This window comes from Oncorhynchus clarkii, unplaced genomic scaffold, assembly GCF_045791955.1.
Source record: "Oncorhynchus clarkii lewisi isolate Uvic-CL-2024 unplaced genomic scaffold, UVic_Ocla_1.0 unplaced_contig_817_pilon_pilon, whole genome shotgun sequence".
Taxonomy (NCBI): Eukaryota; Metazoa; Chordata; class Actinopteri; order Salmoniformes; family Salmonidae; genus Oncorhynchus; species Oncorhynchus clarkii.
The window spans coordinates 378,485-398,129 of NW_027261148.1; the positions used below are offsets into that span (position 1 = coordinate 378,485).

Consider the following 19,645-nt stretch of genomic DNA (forward strand, 5'->3'; position numbering starts at 1 on the left):
CAACCCTGCATCTCCTCCTTCACACAATTACTGTTGTTGTTTTGTTTGGAACACAACCCTGCATCCCCGCCTTCACACAATTACTGTTGTTGTTTTGTTTGGAACACAACCCTGCATCCCCGCCTTCACACAATTACTGTTGTTGTTTTGTTTGAAACACAACCCTGCATCCCTCCTTCACACAATTACTGTTGTTGTTTTGTTTGGAACACAACCCTGCATCTCCTCCTTCACACAATTACTGTTGTTGTTTTGTTTGGAACACAACCCTGCATCCCCGCCTTCACACAATTACTGTTGTTGTTTTGTTTGAAACACAACCCTGCATCCCTCCTTCACACAATTACTGTTGTTGTTTTGTTTGGAACACAACCCTGCATCTCCTCCTTCACACAATTACTGTTGTTGTTTTGTTTGGAACACAACCCTGCATCCCCGCCTTCACACAATTACTGTTGTTGTTTTGTTTGAAACACAACCCTGCATCCCTCCTTCACACAATTACTGTTGTTGTTTTGTTTGGAACACAACCCTGCATCCCTCCTTCACACAATTACTGTTGTTGTTTTGTTTGGAACACAACCCTGCATCTCCTCCTTCACACAATTACTGTTGTTGTTTTGTTTGGAACACAACCCTGCATCCCCGCCTTCACACAATTACTGTTGTTGTTTTGTTTGGAACACAACCCTGCATCCCCGCCTTCACACAATTACTGTTGTTGTTTTGTTTGAAACACAACCCTGCATCCCTCCTTCACACAATTACTGTTGTTGTTTTGTTTGGAACACAACCCTGCATCTCCTCCTTCACACAATTACTGTTGTTGTTTTGTTTGGAACACAACCCTGCATCCCCGCCTTCACACAATTACTGTTGTTGTTTTGTTTGAAACACAACCCTGCATCCCTCCTTCACACAATTACTGTTGTTGTTTTGTTTGGAACACAACCCTGCATCTCCTCCTTCACACAATTACTGTTGTTGTTTTGTTTGGAACACAACCCTGCATCCCCGCCTTCACACAATTACTGTTGTTGTTTTGTTTGGAACACAACCCTGCATCCCTCCTTCACACAATTACTGTTGTTGTTTTGTTTGGAACACAACCCTGCATCTCCTCCTTCACACAATTACTGTTGTTGTTTTGTTTGGAACACAACCCTGCATCCCCGCCTTCACACAATTACTGTTGTTGTTTTGTTTGGAACACAACCCTGCATCCCTCCTTCACACAATTACTGTTGTTGTTTTGTTTGGAACACAACCCTGCATCTCCTCCTTCACACAATTACTGTTGTTGTTTTGTTTGGAACACAACCCTGCATCCCTCCTTCACACAATTACTGTTGTTGTTTTGTTTGGAACACAACCCTGCATCTCCTCCTTCACACAATTACTGTTGTTGTTTTGTTTGGAACACAACCCTGCATCCCCGCCTTCACACAATTACTGTTGTTGTTTTGTTTGGAACACAACCCTGCATCTCCTCCTTCACACAATTACTGTTGTTGTTTTGTTTGGAACACAACCCTGCATCTCCTCCTTCACACAATTACTGTTGTTGTTTTGTTTGGAACACAACCCTGCATCTCCTCCTTCACACAATTACTGTTGTTGTTTAGTTTGGAACACAACCCTGCATCTCCTCCTTCACACAATTACTGTTGTTGTTTTGTTTGGAACACAACCCTGCATCTCCTCCTTCACACAATTACTGTTGTTTTTTAGTTTGGAACACAACCCTGCATCTCCTCCTTCACACAATTACTGTTGTTGTTTAGTTTGGAACACAACCCTGCATCCCTCCTTCACACAATTACTGTTGTTGTTTTGTTTGGAACACAACCCTGCATCTCCTCCTTCACACAATTACTGTTGTTGTTTTGTTTGGAACACAACCCTGCATCCCCGCCTTCACACAATTACTGTTGTTGTTTTGTTTGGAACACAACCCTGCATCTCCTCCTTCACACAATTACTGTTGTTGTTTTGTTTGGAACACAACCCTGCATCTCCTCCTTCACACAATTACTGTTGTTGTTTTGTTTGGAACACAACCCTGCATCTCCTCCTTCACACAATTACTGTTGTTGTTTTGTTTGGAACACAACCCTGCATCTCCTCCTTCACACAATTACTGTTGTTGTTTAGTTTGGAACACAACCCTGCATCTCCTCCTTCACACAATTACTGTTGTTGTTTTGTTTGGAACACAACCCTGCATCTCCTCCTTCACACAATTACTGTTGTTGTTTTGTTTGGAACACAACCCTGCATCTCCTCCTTCACACAATTACTGTTGTTGTTTAGTTTGGAACACATCCCTGCATCTCCTCCTTCACACAATTACTGTTGTTGTTTAGTTTGGAACACAACCCTGCATCTCCTCCTTCACACAATTACTGTTGTTGTTTTGTTTGGAACACAACCCTGCATCTCCTCCTTCACACAATTACTGTTGTTGTTTTGTTTGGAACACAACCCTGCATCTCCTCCTTCACACAATTACTGTTGTTGTTTTGTTTGGAACACAACCCTGCATCTCCTCCTTCACACAAATACGGTTGTTGTTTAGTTTGGAACACAACCCTGCATCCCTCCTTCACACAATTACTGTTGTTGTTTTGTTTGGAACACAACCCTGCATCTCCTCCTTCACACAATTACTGTTGTTGTTTTGTTTGGAACACAACCCTGCATCCCCGCCTTCACACAATTACTGTTGTTGTTTTGTTTGGAACACAACCCTGCATCCCTCCTTCACACAATTACTGTTGTTGTTTTGTTTGGAACACAACCCTGCATCTCCTCCTTCACACAATTACTGTTGTTGTTTTGTTTGGAACACAACCCTGCATCCCCGCCTTCACACAATTACTGTTGTTGTTTTGTTTGGAACACAACCCTGCATCCCTCCTTCACACAATTACTGTTGTTGTTTTGTTTGGAACACAACCCTGCATCTCCTCCTTCACACAATTACTGTTGTTGTTTTGTTTGGAACACAACCCTGCATCCCTCCTTCACACAATTACTGTTGTTGTTTTGTTTGGAACACAACCCTGCATCTCCTCCTTCACACAATTACTGTTGTTGTTTTGTTTGGAACACAACCCTGCATCCCCGCCTTCACACAATTACTGTTGTTGTTTTGTTTGGAACACAACCCTGCATCTCCTCCTTCACACAATTACTGTTGTTGTTTTGTTTGGAACACAACCCTGCATCTCCTTCTTCACACAATTACTGTTGTTGTTTTGTTTGGAACACAACCCTGCATCTCCTCCTTCACACAATTACTGTTGTTGTTTAGTTTGGAACACAACCCTGCATCTCCTCCTTCACACAATTACTGTTGTTGTTTTGTTTGGAACACAACCCTGCATCTCCTCCTTCACACAATTACTGTTGTTGTTTTGTTTGGAACACAACCCTGCATCTCCTCCTTCACACAATTACTGTTGTTGTTTAGTTTGGAACACAACCCTGCATCTCCTCCTTCACACAATTACTGTTGTTGTTTAGTTTGGAACACAACCCTGCATCTCCTCCTTCACACAATTACTGTTGTTTACACATTCCAAAAACAGTCCGTTATAAATCACAATCTGGGTCAGATGGGCATCATTTGAAAGCTTGTTCTACTGCCAACATGACTAGCTAAATTATAAAATACGTTAGGTTTTCACAAGGCAATTCAGAGAAGCAGGTCATCATTTTGGTGAGCATAGAATGGAGTCATGATCAGTGGTGTAAAGTACTGAAGTAAAAATACTTTCAAATACTACTTAAGTCGTTTTTTGGGATATCTGTACTTTACTATTTATATATTTGACAACTATTAATTTTACTCCAATACATTCCTAGAGAAAATAATGTACTTTTTACTCCATACATTTTCCTTAGCACCCAAAATTACTAGTTACATTTTGAATGCTTTGCAGGACAGGAAAATGGTCTAATTCATGCACTTCTCAAGAGAACATCCTTGGTCATCCCTACTGCCTCTGATCTGGCAGACTCACTAAACACAAATGCTTAGTTTGTGCAGTTGCAAACCGTAGTCTGGCTTTTTTATGGCGGTTTTGGAGCAGTGGCTTCTTCCTTGCTGAGCAGCCTTTCGGGTTATGTCGATATAGGACTCGTTTTACTGTGGATATAGATACTTTTGTACCTGTTTCCTCTAACATCTTCACAAGGTCCTTTGCTGTTGATCTGGGATTGATTTGCACTTTTCCCACCAAAGTACATTCATCTCTAGGAGACAGAATTACGAATTATAAGTGAAATAATCTGTCTGTAAGCAATTGTTGGAATAGTTACTTGTGTCATGCACAAAGTAGATGTCCTAACCAACTTGCCAAAACTATAGTTTGTTTACAAGAAATTTGTGGAGTGGTTGAAAAGCGATTTTTAATGACTCCAACCTAAGTGTATGTAAACTTCCGACTTATATTTTTTGCGATTACATTTACTTCTGATACTTAAGTACATTTAAGACTTTTACTCAAGAAGTATTTTACTGGGTGACTTTCACTTTTACTTTGTTTTCTTTGAAGGTATCGATATTTTTACTCAAGTATGACAGTTGGGTACTTTTCCCACTACTGGTCATGAATGTATTCTGCTGTGTGGACCACGGAACACGTTGACAATGTAACTAACACAGACTCATTCTGTTCAGGACAACCCAGGGTATAACACAGACTCATTCTGTTCAGGACAACCCAGGGTATAACACAGACTCATTCTGTTCAGGACAACCCAGGGTATAGCACAGACTCATTCTGTTCAGGACAACCCAGGGTATAACACAGACTCATTCTGTTCAGGACAACCCAGGGTATAACACAGACTCATTCTGTTCAGGACAACCCAGGGTATAACACAGACTCATTCTGTTCAGGACAACCCAGGGTATAACACAGACTCATTCTGTTCAGGACAACCCAGGGTATAACATAGACTCATTCTGTTCAGGACAACCCAGGGTATAACACAGACTCATTCTGTTCAGGACAACCCAGGGTATAACACAGACTCATTCTGTTCAGGACAACCCAGGGTATAACACAGACTCATTCTGTTCAGGACAACCCAGGGTATAACATAGACTCATTCTGTTCAGGACAACCCAGGGTATAACACCATGTCATCTTGTAACTAACACAGACTCATTCTGTTCAGGACAACCCAGGGTATAACGCCATGTCATCTTGTAACTAACATAGACTCATTCTGTTCAGGACAACCCAGGGTATAACACAGACTCATTCTGTTCAGGACAACCCAGGGTATAACACAGACTCATTCTGTTCAGGACAACCCAGGGTATAACACAGACTCATTCTGTTCAGGACAACCCAGGGTATAACACAGACTCATTCTGTTCAGGACAACCCAGGGTATAACACAGACTCATTCTGTTCAGGACAACCCAGGGTATAACACAGACTCATTCTGTTCAGGACAACCCAGGGTATAACACAGACTCATTCTGTTCAGGACAACCCAGGGTATAACACAGACTCATTCTGTTCAGGACAACCCAGGGTATAACACAGACTCATTCTGTTCAGGACAACCCAGGGTATAACACAGACTCATTCTGTTCAGGACAACCCAGGGTATAACACAGGCTCATTCTGTTCAGGACAACCCAGGGTATAACACAGGCTCATTCTGTTCAGGACAACCCAGGGTATAACACAGACTCATTCTGTTCAGGACAACCCAGGGTATAACACAGACTCATTCTGTTCAGGACAACCCAGGGTATAACACAGACTCATTCTGTTCAGGACAACCCAGGGTATAACACAGACTCATTCTGTTCAGGACAACCCAGGGTATAACACAGACTCATTCTGTTCAGGACAACCCAGGGTATAACACAGACTCAGTCTGTTCAGGACAACCCAGGGTATAACACAGACTCATTCTGTTCAGGACAACCCAGGGTATAACGCCATGTCATCTTGTAACTAACACAGACTCATTCTGTTCAGGACAACCCAGGGTATAACACAGACTCATTCTGTTCAGGACAACCCAGGGTATAACACAGACTCATTCTGTTCAGGACAACCCAGGGTATAACACAGACTCATTCTGTTCAGGACAACCCAGGGTATAACACAGACTCATTCTGTTCAGGACAACCCAGGGTATAACACAGACTCATTCTGTTCAGGACAACCCAGGGTATAACACAGACTCATTCTGTTCAGGACAACCCAGGGTATAACACAGACTCATTCTGTTCAGGACAACCCAGGGTATAACACAGACTCATTCTGTTCAGGACAACCCAGGGTATAACACAGACTCATTCTGTTCAGGACAACCCAGGGTATAACACAGACTCATTCTGTTCAGGACAACCCAGGGTATAACGCCATGTCATCTTGTAACTAACACAGACTCATTCTGTTCAGGACAACCCAGGGTATAACACAGACTCAGTCTGTTCAGGACAACCCAGGGTATAACGCCATGTCATCTTGTAACTAACACAGACTCATTCTGTTCAGGACAACCCAGGGTATAACGCCATGTCATCTTGTAACTAACACAGACTCATTCTGTTCAGGACAACCCAGGGTATAACACAGACTCATTCTGTTCAGGACAACCCAGGGTATAACACAGACTCATTCTGTTCAGGACAACCCAGGGTATAACACAGACTCATTCTGTTCAGGACAACCCAGGGTATAACACAGACTCATTCTGTTCAGGACAACCCAGGGTATAACGCCATGTCATCTTGTAACTAACACAGACTCATTCTGTTCAGGACAACCCAGGGTATAACACAGACTCAGTCTGTTCAGGACAACCCAGGGTATAACGCCATGTCATCTTGTAACTAACACAGACTCATTCTGTTCAGGACAACCCAGGGTATAACACAGACTCATTCTGTTCAGGACAACCCAGGGTATAACGCCATTCTGTTGACAACCCAGGGTATAACACAGACTCATTCTGTTCAGGACAACCCAGGGTATAACACATCTTGTAACTAACACAGACTCATTCTGTTCAGGACAACCCAGGGTATAACACAGACTCAGTCTGTTCAGGACAACCCAGGGTATAACGCCATGTCATCTTGTAACTAACACAGACTCATTCTGTTCAGGACAACCCAGGGTATAACACAGACTCAGTCTGTTCAGGACAACCCAGGGTATAACACAGACTCATTCTGTTCAGGACAACCCAGGGTATAACACAGACTCATTCTGTTAGGGTATAACACAGACTCATTCTGTTCAGGACAACCCAGGGTATAACACAGACTCATTCTGTTCAGGACAACCCAGGGTATAACACAGACTCATTCTGTTCAGGACAACCCAGGGTATAACACAGACTCATTCTGTTCAGGACAACCCAGGGTATAACACAGACTCATTCTGTTCAGGACAACCCAGGGTATAACACAGACTCATTCTGTTCAGGACAACCCAGGGTATAAGGGTATAACACAGACTCATTCTGTTCAGGACAACCCAGGGTATAACACAGACTCATTCTGTTCAGGACAACCCAGGGTATAACACAGACTCATTCTGTTCAGGACAACCCAGGGTATAACACAGACTCATTCTGTTCACGACAACCCAGGGTATAACACAGACTCATTCTGTTCAGGACAACCCAGGGTATAACACAGACTCATTCTGTTCAGGACAACCCAGGGTATAACACAGACTCATTCTGTTCAGGACAACCCAGGGTATAACACAGACTCATTCTGTTCAGGACAACCCAGGGTATAACACAGACTCAGTCTGTTCAGGACAACCCAGGGTATAACACAGACTCATTCTGTTCAGGACAACCCAGGGTATAACACAGACTCATTCTGTTCAGGACAACCCAGGGTATAACACAGACTCATTCTGTTCAGGACAACCCAGGGTATAACACAGACTCATTCTGTTCAGGACAACCCAGGGTATAACACAGGCTCATTCTGTTCAGGACAACCCAGGGTATAACACAGACTCATTCTGTTCAGGACAACCCAGGGTATAACACAGACTCATTCTGTTCAGGACAACCCAGGGTATAACACAGACTCATTCTGTTCAGGACAACCCAGGGTATAACATAGGCTCATTCTGTTCAGGACAACCCAGGGTATAACACAGACTCATTCTGTTCAGGACAACCCAGGGTATAACACAGACTCATTCTGTTCAGGACAACCCAGGGTATAACACCATGTCATCTTGTAACTAACACAGACTCATTCTGTTCAGGACAACCCAGGGTATAACGCCATGTCATCTTGTAACTAACATAGACTCATTCTGTTCAGGACAACCCAGGGTATAATGCCATGTAATCTTGTAACTAACACAGACTCATTCTGTTCAGGACAATCCAGGGTATAACACAGGCTCATTCTGTTCAGGACAACCCAGGGTATAACACAGGCTCATTCTGTTCAGGACAACCCAGGGTATAGCACAGACTCATTCTGTTCAGGACAACCCAGGGTATAACACAGACTCATTCTGTTCAGGACAACCCAGGGTATAACACAGGCTCATTCTGTTCAGGACAACCCAGGGTATAACACATACTCATTCTGTTCAGGACAACCCAGGGTATAACACAGGCTCATTCTGTTCAGGACAACCCAGGGTATAACACAGGCTCATTCTGTTCAGGACAACCCAGGGTATAACACAGGCTCATTCTGTTCAGGACAACCCAGGGTATAACACAGACTCATTCTGTTCAGGACAACCCAGGGTATAACACAGGCTCATTCTGTTCAGGACAACCCAGGGTATAACACAGACTCATTCTGTTCAGGACAACCCAGGGTATAACACAGACTCATTCTGTTCAGGACAACCCAGGGTATAACACCATGTCATCTTGTAACTAACACAGACTCATTCTGTTCAGGACAACCCAGGGTATAATGCCATGTAATCTTGTAACTAACACAGACTCATTCTGTTCAGGACAATCCAGGATATAACACAGGTTCATTCTGTTCAGGACAACCCAGGGTATAACACAGGCTCATTCTGTTCAGGACAACCCAGGGTATAACACAGACTAATTCTGTTCAGGACAACCCAGGGTATAACACAGACTCATTCTGTTCAGGACAACCCAGGGTATAACACAGGCTCATTCTGTTCAGGACAACCCAGGGTATAACACATACTCATTCTGTTCAGGACAACCCAGGGTATAACGCCATGTCATCTTGTAACTAACATAGACTCATTCTGTTCAGGACAACCCAGGGTATAACACCATGTCATCTTGTAACTAACACAGGCTCATACTGTTCAGGACAACCCAGGGTATAACACCATGTCATCTTGTAACTAACACAGGCTCATACTGTTCAGGACAACCCAGGGTATAACACCATGTCATCTTGTAACTAACACAGGCTCATACTGTTCAGGACAACCCAGGGTATAACACCATGTAATCTTGTAACTAACATAGACTCATTCTGTTCAGGACAACCCAGGGTATAACACCATGTCATCTTGTAACTAACACAGACTCATTCTGTTCAGGACAACCCAGGGTATAACACAGACTCATTCTGTTCAGGACAACCCAGGGTATAACACTATGTCATCTTGTAACTAACACAGGCTCATACTGTTCAGGACAACCCAGGGTATAACACCATGTCATCTTGTAACTAACATAGGCTCATTCTGTTCAGGACAACCCAGGGTATAACACCATGTCATCTTGTAACTAACACAGACTCATACTGTTCAGGACAACCCAGGGTATAACACCATGTCATCTTGTAACTAACACAGGCTCATACTGTTCAGGACAACCCAGGGTATAACACCATGTCATCTTGTAACTAACACAGACTCATACTGTTCAGGACAACCCAGGGTATAACGCCATGTCATCTTGTAACTAACATAGACTCATTCTGTTCAGGACAACCCAGGGTATAACACCATGTCATCTTGTAACTAACACAGACTCATTCTGTTCAGGACAACCCAGGGTATAACGCCATGTCATCTTGTAACTAACACAGACTCATTCTGTTCAGGACAACCCAGGGTATAACGCCATGTCATCTTGTAACTAACACAGACTCATTCTGTTCAGGACAACCCAGGGTATAACACCATGTCATCTTGTAACTAACATAGTGATCATAAACGTTGACACAATCTGACATGAGTTTTATGATATGGAAATGTGAAGTGCGCATTTGGACTCACGGGTGTTTGGCTTGAATGACGTTAAAGTGGTATTTATTATCATTCTCAACGTATCCTCTTTCAAAATACATTGAGTCCTCGTAATTTACAGCATTCCCCTCACTCAGACAACAACAAATGTGGAAAAAGTTGCCTAATTATCTGGAGGGATGGGGGGCAACTTCTTGTTGCGCGTGGCGTGGTGCACAAGTTCAGAACGTCTGTCAGTCGAAACCCATACAGAGCTGTGAGGCGCAGAGCCAGAGCTGTATAACATGTTACTATACAGCCACTGTGTTCCAATGTAGGTGCTTATCAGTGTCCAAATCAGCCCTTTTCAACCTGTATACTGACTGTGAAGGACTACAGGAAATAAACTGTTTATATTTTCTATAAGAGTTTGGTGTGTGTGTGTGTGTCCAGTGAAAGGAACCTGGTCGTGCTGGGCATCATGGTCTCACTGCTCCGCCACCTGTGGAGGTGGGCACTACCAGCGTACCCGTACCTGTAGCAACCCTGCCCCTGCCAACGGAGGTGACATCTGCATCGGCCTGCACACTGAAGAGGCCCTGTGCAACACACACACCTGTGAAGGTATGCAGACTGAACAGATTCACAGATGAAAGATATGCAGCACTCAGTCATACACAGATACACAACATTCAATCATATCCTGCACAGGTACACATATTTGCAGCATTCGTTCATACAAATATTGTTTTAAAAATGTTCAGCATTCAAAGTAAGTCATTTAATTTAAAGGATGGTGCATAAGTCATGTTAAGGTTATGTAGCTGCTATGCTGAGTTCACTGTGGCTTTGACTTATAGTGGTACCACAACTCATCATCCTCTCTTGTCTCCGTCCACCCTCTCCTCTCTCTCCTCCAACCCCCTCCACTCCTCATCTGCTGTTCCTCCAGGTGGCCGGCTGCCGTGGTCAGAGTGGGGGGAGTGTGACGAGGAGGGGCTGCAGCATCGCAGCAGGGAGTGTGGGGAACGGGAGGCAGACCCCAGCCTGTGTCAGGGCAATGCCACCGCGAGTAGGCCCTGCCAGCCCCCCAAGGTGCCAGGTCAGTCCCCAACATTTTGAACACACTGCTAAATAGCCAGCTGACCATCACTTTATGGGCAGTGCTTGGTTGGTTTTGCTGCAGAAAGTGATACTCTGTGATTGTGGGGAGCTTTGACTCTATTGGCTGGTTGAATTGTGCATTGCAGTAACAGTCTGTTTCTCTCTCGGTTCCTCGCTATCTCTTTCCTCTTCTTCTATCTATTTTTCTCTCTCTCTCTATGTTTCTCTGCAGTCGTTGTGCCTGGACAGGATAACGATCAGCGCTGTGGGGGTAAGTGACTTACGAGATTCCCCTCCCCCATCCCAGTGGGGGGGTTACAGGGACCCCAAGGACATGGAGCGTGACTCTCGCCACCCCCTTTTCCCCCCCTCTCCACTTGTTTTACGCCCTTCCCACTCCCGTTGCATCACAAACGAACCATCGCCACCCTGATTCCACACAATGCTATCATTCCTAAAAGCTTTAGGCCTAGATTCAATCAGATCAAGTGTTAACGGGCGCTAGCAAATACCCGCAGATGATATTTTGGCGGTGTCGGAGGTTTAGTTTAGTTTATTTTTTATTTTTACAGGGACCGTGCACATTAATCAACGTTTCAGTAAAAGTGCCGGTTTTAGCCAGCCGGCTAATTTTCAACCGCAGTCCCTGGGCAGGTTATTAAAAACAATTACAATATAGACAATAGCAGCATAGAACAAGCAAGACATAGCAACATAGGACAAGCAAGACATAGCATACAGACAGAGCACCATAGGACAAGCAAGACATAGCATACAGACAGAGCAACATAGGACAAGCAAGACATAGCATACAGACAGAGCAACATAGGACAAGCAAGACGTAGCATACAGACAGAGCAACATAAAACAAAAAGCAGCAAGACAAAATTCATAAAAGCAACAAAGTGTTTCCACACCTCACAAGCTACAGACAACATGGAAAGCGGCAACACACAGCTAGGGACCATGTTCACAAATCTGATTGACCTTTAGCCATGTCTTCAAGCATTTTGTGAAAGTGTGATATGTGGTGCAGTTATGTGTGTCTGATGGCAGTGTATTCCAGACATGGGAAGCTCTCACAGAGAATGCAGATTTACTAAAGGTGCTTTTCCTTAGGGGAACTATACAGTCACCTCTCATGGCAGACCTTGTGGTGTAACTGTGTAACTGTGTTGGAGCTGTCAAATCAGGGAGCAGCTGATATTTTGGAGGTGTCGGAGGTGTAACTGTGTTGGAGCTGTCAAATCAGGGAGCAGCTGATATTTTGGAGGTGTCGGAGGTGTAACTGTGTTGGAGCTGTCAAATCAGAGAGCAGCTGATAGTTTGGCGGTGTCGGAGGTGTAACTGTGTCGGAGCTGTCAAATCAGGGAGCAGCTGATATTTTGGAGGTGTCGGAGGTGTAACTGTGTTGGAGCTGTCAAATCAGGGAGCAGCTGATATTTTGGAGGTGTCGAAGGTGTAACTGTGTTGGAGCTCTCAAATCAGGGAGCAGCTGATATTTTGGCGGTGTCGGAGGTGTAACTGTGTTGGAGCTGTCAAATCAGGGAGCAGCTGATATTTTGGAGGTGTCGGAGGTGTAACTGTGTCGGAGCTGTCAAATCAGGGAGCAGCTGCTGTTGATCATTGTCCAGAAGCCACACCCCGTCCCACTCGCATTACAAGCTCACAATGACAAAGTGTAGAATGTATAGAAATAATTGCTCTCAAATCAAAAATCAATAAACAAAAATAATGAGGATTTCTATCAGCCTAATCAAGGTGTAGATTACATCTCACATTCCAGTGTTAAAACTTCTAAACAAGGCTGCAAGGGATTTCTCTTAATGCGACACCGTTCAGCCAATGGCAATGTCTGCTTTAGGAATGATGCCAGGAGCCGCTTGTGGGTCTGACAGCTCTAACGCAGTTCCAACTCTGACACTGCCAAAACAACCGCTATGTGGATGTAGGCTAAAGCGGATATGATTGAATAAAGCCTTGTTCACATTGGCAGTTTGAAGTGATTCAAATTAAAAAAAAATCCATATCCGGTCCGAATCTGTTATTTTTCCTGCAGTCTGAACAGCCAAAAAGTACATGGAATCAAATATTTCAAGCCATATTTCAAACCACCTACATCAGATGCGAATCTGATTCCTGGCTGTGCAACTTCTGTCTGAACGGTCAAATTTGATTTATTTGGTAAATATTGTTGCTTACTAACTAGTGGGTTGACAGTTTTGACAAGACCATGTGGAAGCTAATTAGCTTGTTAATTTAAGAACAATTTACTGAATGTGCTAGAAAGCTAAACAGCTAGCTAGCTGACGGCTGTGGCTAGCTGGCTGACGGCTGTGGCTAGCTGGCTAACGGCTGTGGCTAGCAAGCAGACGGCTGTGGCTAGCTGGCTGACGGCTGTGGCTAGCTAGCTGACGGCTGTGGCTAGCAAGCAGACGGCTGTGGCTAGCTATCTGACGGCTGTGGCTAGCTAGCTGACGGCTGTGGCTAGCCGAAAAGGATTAGTTTTGAAAGTTGGATCATGTTATCCTTTGAGGTTTAAAAAAAAGTGTTCTCCCTCTATGAATTTGAACATTCAAAACAACAGGGAGGCATTGTTGTCACCTTAGCTTGCTAGATAACTTCTGAATGATAGGAAGCACGAGCACCACCAATCAGGCTACACCACCGCGCACACATCCGTCGTTACTATGACAACTAGCATAGCAACATCAGCAAATTACTGCTGTCTGAACACACACAAATCTGATTTGGTCACTTGTAACTTGCTGTTTGGACAGTCAGTATTCCAAAACAGATTAGAAGAACTAATTTGAGTCTTAAGGCGTGCAGTGTGAACAAGGCTTTGATTTCAGTATGATTCTTGGTCTTTTGAGCGGATCCTCTCATGACAAAAACATTATGGAGCTATTGCAATGTTTCGAGTAGACCTGGGTTCAAATACTATTTGTAATCTTTCCAAGACCAGGGTTCACACTTTTATATGACCAGGGTTCATACTTTTATATGACCAGGGTTCACATTTTTAGAAATGTTCCATTTAGCCAGGCAAGCTCAATTAAGCACAGATAAGGCCTTTTAACTGATTTCAAATAGTATTTGAAACCAGGTCTGATCACTAGCTTAGCTGCACTTAGCCTTCAAAACCGGTTTGAACTCACAGTTTTTAGGGAACAAGACTACATTGCCAAAACAAACATATTGGAACATATCAATGATGATGTAGTAAATAATACCAATGATATTGAAACTCTGTCCCTTTCTCTCTCCTCCCAGCAGCCTTCTCTCTGTTCCACCTGATGGCCACGGGAGCGTTGTGTTTCTTTGCAGCGGTGATGCTGTCGGTCCTGGTCTACGCCTACTGCCAACGACTCCACAAGCCCTCCCAGGAGTCAGCCGTCATCCACCCCACCACGCCCAACCACCTCAGCTATAAGGGCAACACGACGCCAAAGAACGAGAAGTACACCCCCATGGAGTTCAAGGTGGAGTATTCCACTTTTTCTACCCCCCCCCCCCCCCCCCCCAATCCGTTAGGGTAGAGTCATTCTTTTCTTTCAAATACTTTTAATTAAGTCTGCCTGGAGTGCCAGATGGGTGGGGTTTGCACTTTTGGAACTACTCCATTGGTTCCATTGCATCAGGCGAGCCCAATCAAGCACAGATGAAGAATTTGAAAGAAAGTAAATATTATTTGAACATAGGTCTGCTTCAAATACCAAATATCAGACCTCAAATGGTCAGGTCATTGTAGTCCTTGCTTGTCTGATTGTGCCTATTTTGCTCTTTGGTAGAATGGCAGAGAGACAGTGTCCGTCCGTCCGTCCGTCCTGCCCTTGTGATGTCCCAGTGATATACCATCTGTTTGCCTCCCACTCTTTATTAATGTGTTCATTAGCCTGTTAACCTATCAGAAAGGAGGGCGAGACTCACACAGCTGTGTTTGATTAATCGAGCCATTACTTGAATTAATTAACTAACGTCTGCTCTTTGGCTGTCTCCTCATACACACACACACACACACACACACACACACACACACACACACACACACACACACACACACACACAAACCATCCCTCATGTCCTTCCTGTGTCTGCCTTTCGCCATGGTTACCAGCGATTACCACCATGGTTTGTCATTGGACGAGATCAGGTAGCGCCTCCTGCCTTTAGAAACGTTTTCTCCCATGTTGCACCTACTGAACACCCTCTGTTCTGTTCCCTTCTGTCTTCCACAGACGCTGAACAAGAACAACCTTCTCCCGGACGAGAGCTGCAACTTCTTCCCCTCGTCCCTCTCGCCCCTCCCCTCCCTCCCCCAGAATAACGTTTACACCACCACCTACTACCCAGCACCCCTGGGCAAATACGACCACCCCTTCCACCCCGACTCACCTTGCAGGAACTATATGCACCACAGTTGAGACAGGACCCCCCCCCCCCTCCCTCCAACTCTCTTCTCTATGGGAAGTTGGAAACACTCCTGCACCCCAGACCCTTCACCGTTTCCTCTCCTCTCTCCTCTCCTCTATTGATTGTGTACTTTGCTACAGTGAGGGGGAGCTGTGTTAACGACCGGGCAGACCCTTGAACTGGGTGTGTCCTCTCAAGGTCCGAACCATGCACGTTCTTCTCAATCACCAGTGCGGGCGGAGGTTGAACTGTCCCTGTCAACCAACAGGAGAATCATTTCGTATCATTGTGACTGTTCAGTTGATATGACTGTTTTATGACGATGTTTTTCTACTCTACTGTGCAGTACAGCAACTCATCTCAAGACGAGGAAGTAGACTGGACCATGAGGAATGCTGGGAGTTGGAGTCTTATGAGGGAGCTGGGCTGTAGCAGCCTTATGGTTCAGTATGGAGATTCACTACTTGTGGAATCTGTTCTAAAACAACACTGTTAAAAGTCTCCTGTAAAACCCTACGGTATCAGATCATGTATATCACAAAAACCCACAGACTTCACATTCAATCTGAGGAGAATATAAGACATTGTGGCTGGTTTGTATTCGATATAGACGGCAAAATCAACCGTTCCCAAAGGATACCGTACCGGAATATGCTGACCAAGACACCTTCCAGCTCTAAAAAACGGCTTTATGATGGTGAAAGTGCAGAACTCAATGACACTGACAGTATGGGCACGTTTGTCATGCTTCTGCTCACCAACTTGTTTCTCCTGTCTGTTTGGACACGCTGCGTCAGATTAGCCTCATGGTCAGGTGCTCCCGCAGTGTGGACTAACAGAGAGGGGAAGAGAGTGAGGGGCTGGTACTGCTTTCATCTGAGCAGCCCAAGGACTCCTGTATCATGTCCCAAATGGCACCCTATTCCCTATATAGTGCACTACTTTTGACTAGAGCCCAATGGGCCCTGGTTGAAAGGAGTGCACTATGTAGAAATATGACAATATAATGACAATGGCGGCGATTCAGAGTCGATGTAAAAGGAGCAATTTTGAGAAAAAACATGTATTTTGAACAACCCAGATACTCAGCTAAGGCTCAGCGATCCTGTCTCACCACCCTCATCTCTTCAAATGGTTCGCTGTCTCACCACCCTCATCTCTTCAAATGGTTCGCTGTCTCACCACCCTCATCTCTTCAAATGGTTCGCTGTCTCACCACCCTCATCCCTTCAAATGGATAACTGTCTCACCACCCTCATCCCTTCAAATGGTTTGCTGTCTCACCACCCTCATCCCTTCAAATGGTTCACTGTCTCACCACCCTCATCCCTTCAAATGGATAGCTGTCTCACCACCCTCATCCCTTCAAATGGTTCGCTGTCTCACCACCCTCATCCCTTCAAATGGTTCGCTGTCTCACCACCCTCATCCCTTCAAATGGTTCACTGTCTCACCACCCTCATCCCTTCAAATGGATAACTGTCTCACCACCCTCATCCCTTCAAATGGTTCGCTGTCTCACCACCCTCATCCCTTCAAATGGTTCGCTGTCTCACCACCCTCATCCCTTCAAATGGTTCGCTGTCTCACCACCCTCATCCCTTCAAATGGTTCGCTGTCTCACCACCCTCATCCCTTCAAATGGTTCGCTGTCTCACCACCATCATCCCTTCAAATGGATAACTGTCTCACCACCCTCATCCCTTCAAATGGTTCGCTGTCTCACCACCCTCATCCCTTCAAATGGTTCGCTGTCTCACCACCATCATCCCTTCAAATGGATAACTGTCTCACCACCCTCATCCCTTCAAATGGTTCGCTGTCTCACCACCCTCATCCCTTCAAATGGTTCGCTGTCTCACCACCATCATCCCTTCAAATGGATAACTGTCTCACCACCCTCATCCCTTCAAATGGTTCGCTGTCTCACCACCCTCATCCCTTCAAATGGTTCGCTGTCTCACCACCATCATCCCTTCAAATGGATAACTGTCTCACCACCCTCATCCCTTCAAATGGTTCGCTGTCTCACCACCCTCATCCCTTCAAATGGTTCACTGTCTCACCACCCTCATCCCTTCAAATGGTTCGCTGTCTCACCACCCTCATCCCTTCAAATGGTTCGCTGTCTCACCACCCTCATCCCTTCAAATGGTTCGCTGTCTCACCACCCTCATCCCTTCAAATGGTTCGCTGTCTCACCACCCTCATCCCTTCAAATGGTTCGCTGTCTCACCACCCTCATCCCTTCAAATGGTTTGCTGTCTCACCACCCTCATCCCTTCAAATGGTTCGCTGTCTCACCACCATCATCCCTTCAAATGGATAACTGTCTCACCACCATCATCCCTTCAAATGGTTTGCTGTCTCACCACCCTCATCCCTTCAAATGGTTCGCTGTCTCACCACCCTCATCCCTTCAAATGGATCGCTGTCTCACCACCCTCATCCCTTCAAATGGATCGCTGTCTCACCACCCTCATCCCTTCAAATGGTTCGCTGTCTCACCACCCTCATCCCTTCAAATGGATCGCTGTCTCACCACCCTCATCCCTTCAAATGGTTCGCTGTCTCACCACCATCATCCCTTCAAATGGATAACTGTCTCACCACCATCATCCCTTCAAATGGTTCGCTGTCTCACCACCCTCATCCCTTCAAATGGTTTGCTGTCTCACCACCCTCATCCCTTCAAATGGTTCGCTGTCTCACCACCCTCATCCCTTCAAATGGTTCGCTGTCTCACCACCATCATCCCTTCAAATGGATAGCTGTCTCACCACCCTCATCCCCTCAAATTGATAGCTGTCTCACCACCCTCATCCCTTCAAATGGTTCGCTGTCTCACCACCCTCATCCCTTCAAATGGTTCACTGTCTCACCACCCTCATCCCTTCAAATGGTTCACTGTCTCACCACCCTCATCCCTTCAAATGGATCGCTGTCTCACCATTCTCATCCCTTCAAATGGTTAGCTGCCTCACCACCCTCATCCCTTCAAATGGATAGCTGTCTCACCACCATCATCCCTTCAAATGGTTCACTGTCTCACCACCCTCATCCCTTCAAATGGTTCGCTGTCTCACCACCCTCATCCCTTCAAATGGATAGCTGTCTCACCACCCTCATCCCTTCAAATTGATAGCTGTCTCACCACCCTCATCCCCTCAAATTGATAGCTGTCTCACCACCCTCATCCATTCAAATTGATAGCTGTCTCACCATCCTCATCCCTTCAAATGGTTAGCTGCCTCACCACCCTCATCCCTTCAAATGGATAGCTGTCTCACCACCATCATCCCTTCAAATGGATAGCTGTCTCACCACCCTCTTCAAATTGATAACTGTCTCACCACCCTCATCCCTTCAAATGGTTCACTGTCTCACCACCCTCATCTCTTCAAATTGATAGCTGTCTCACCACCCTCATCCCTTCAAATGGATAGCTGTCTCACCACCCTCATCCCTTCAAATGGTTCGCTGTCTCACCACCATCATCCCTTCAAATGGTTAGCTGTTTCACCACCCTCATCCCTTCAAATGGTTCGCTGTCTCACCACCCTCATCCCTTCAACTTGATAGCTGTCTCACCACCTTCATCCCTTCAAATGGATAAATGGATGCATCAAATTGGAAATGTGGGAAAATGATCTGTATACCAAACCTTGACGTGAAGCATGATGAATACAGTTAGTGTGTAAGGGCACTGTTTCATCATCATGCTACAGGGAAATGTGTTTGTCATGTTGGTATGATGAAATGTGTATTGAATGGTGGCAGATAAGGTCATCACCTGGATTACAATACTGGATCACTCAGCACCTCCTCCACTAGATCACAATACTGGATCACTCAGCACCTCCTCCACTAGATCACAATACTGAATCACTCAGCACCTCCTCCACTAGATCACAATACTG

The 19,645-nt window shown here is 45.1% G+C and overlaps 1 protein-coding gene across 1 annotated transcript in view; it reads left to right on the plus strand.

The window, feature by feature from the left end:
• Positions 1-15,806, plus strand: part of LOC139405460 (semaphorin-5B-like) — a 101,065-nt gene extending 85,259 nt beyond the window's left edge. Inside the window, exons 18-22 of the mRNA XM_071147786.1 lie at positions 10,659-10,829; positions 11,158-11,307; positions 11,542-11,580; positions 14,589-14,794; positions 15,551-15,806. Coding sequence (XP_071003887.1) covers positions 10,659-10,829; positions 11,158-11,307; positions 11,542-11,580; positions 14,589-14,794; positions 15,551-15,736 — 752 coding nt within the window. The 3' untranslated portion in view covers positions 15,737-15,806. The remainder of the gene's footprint in view (positions 1-10,658; positions 10,830-11,157; positions 11,308-11,541; positions 11,581-14,588; positions 14,795-15,550) is intronic.
• Positions 15,807-19,645: the final 3,839 nt, after the last annotated feature.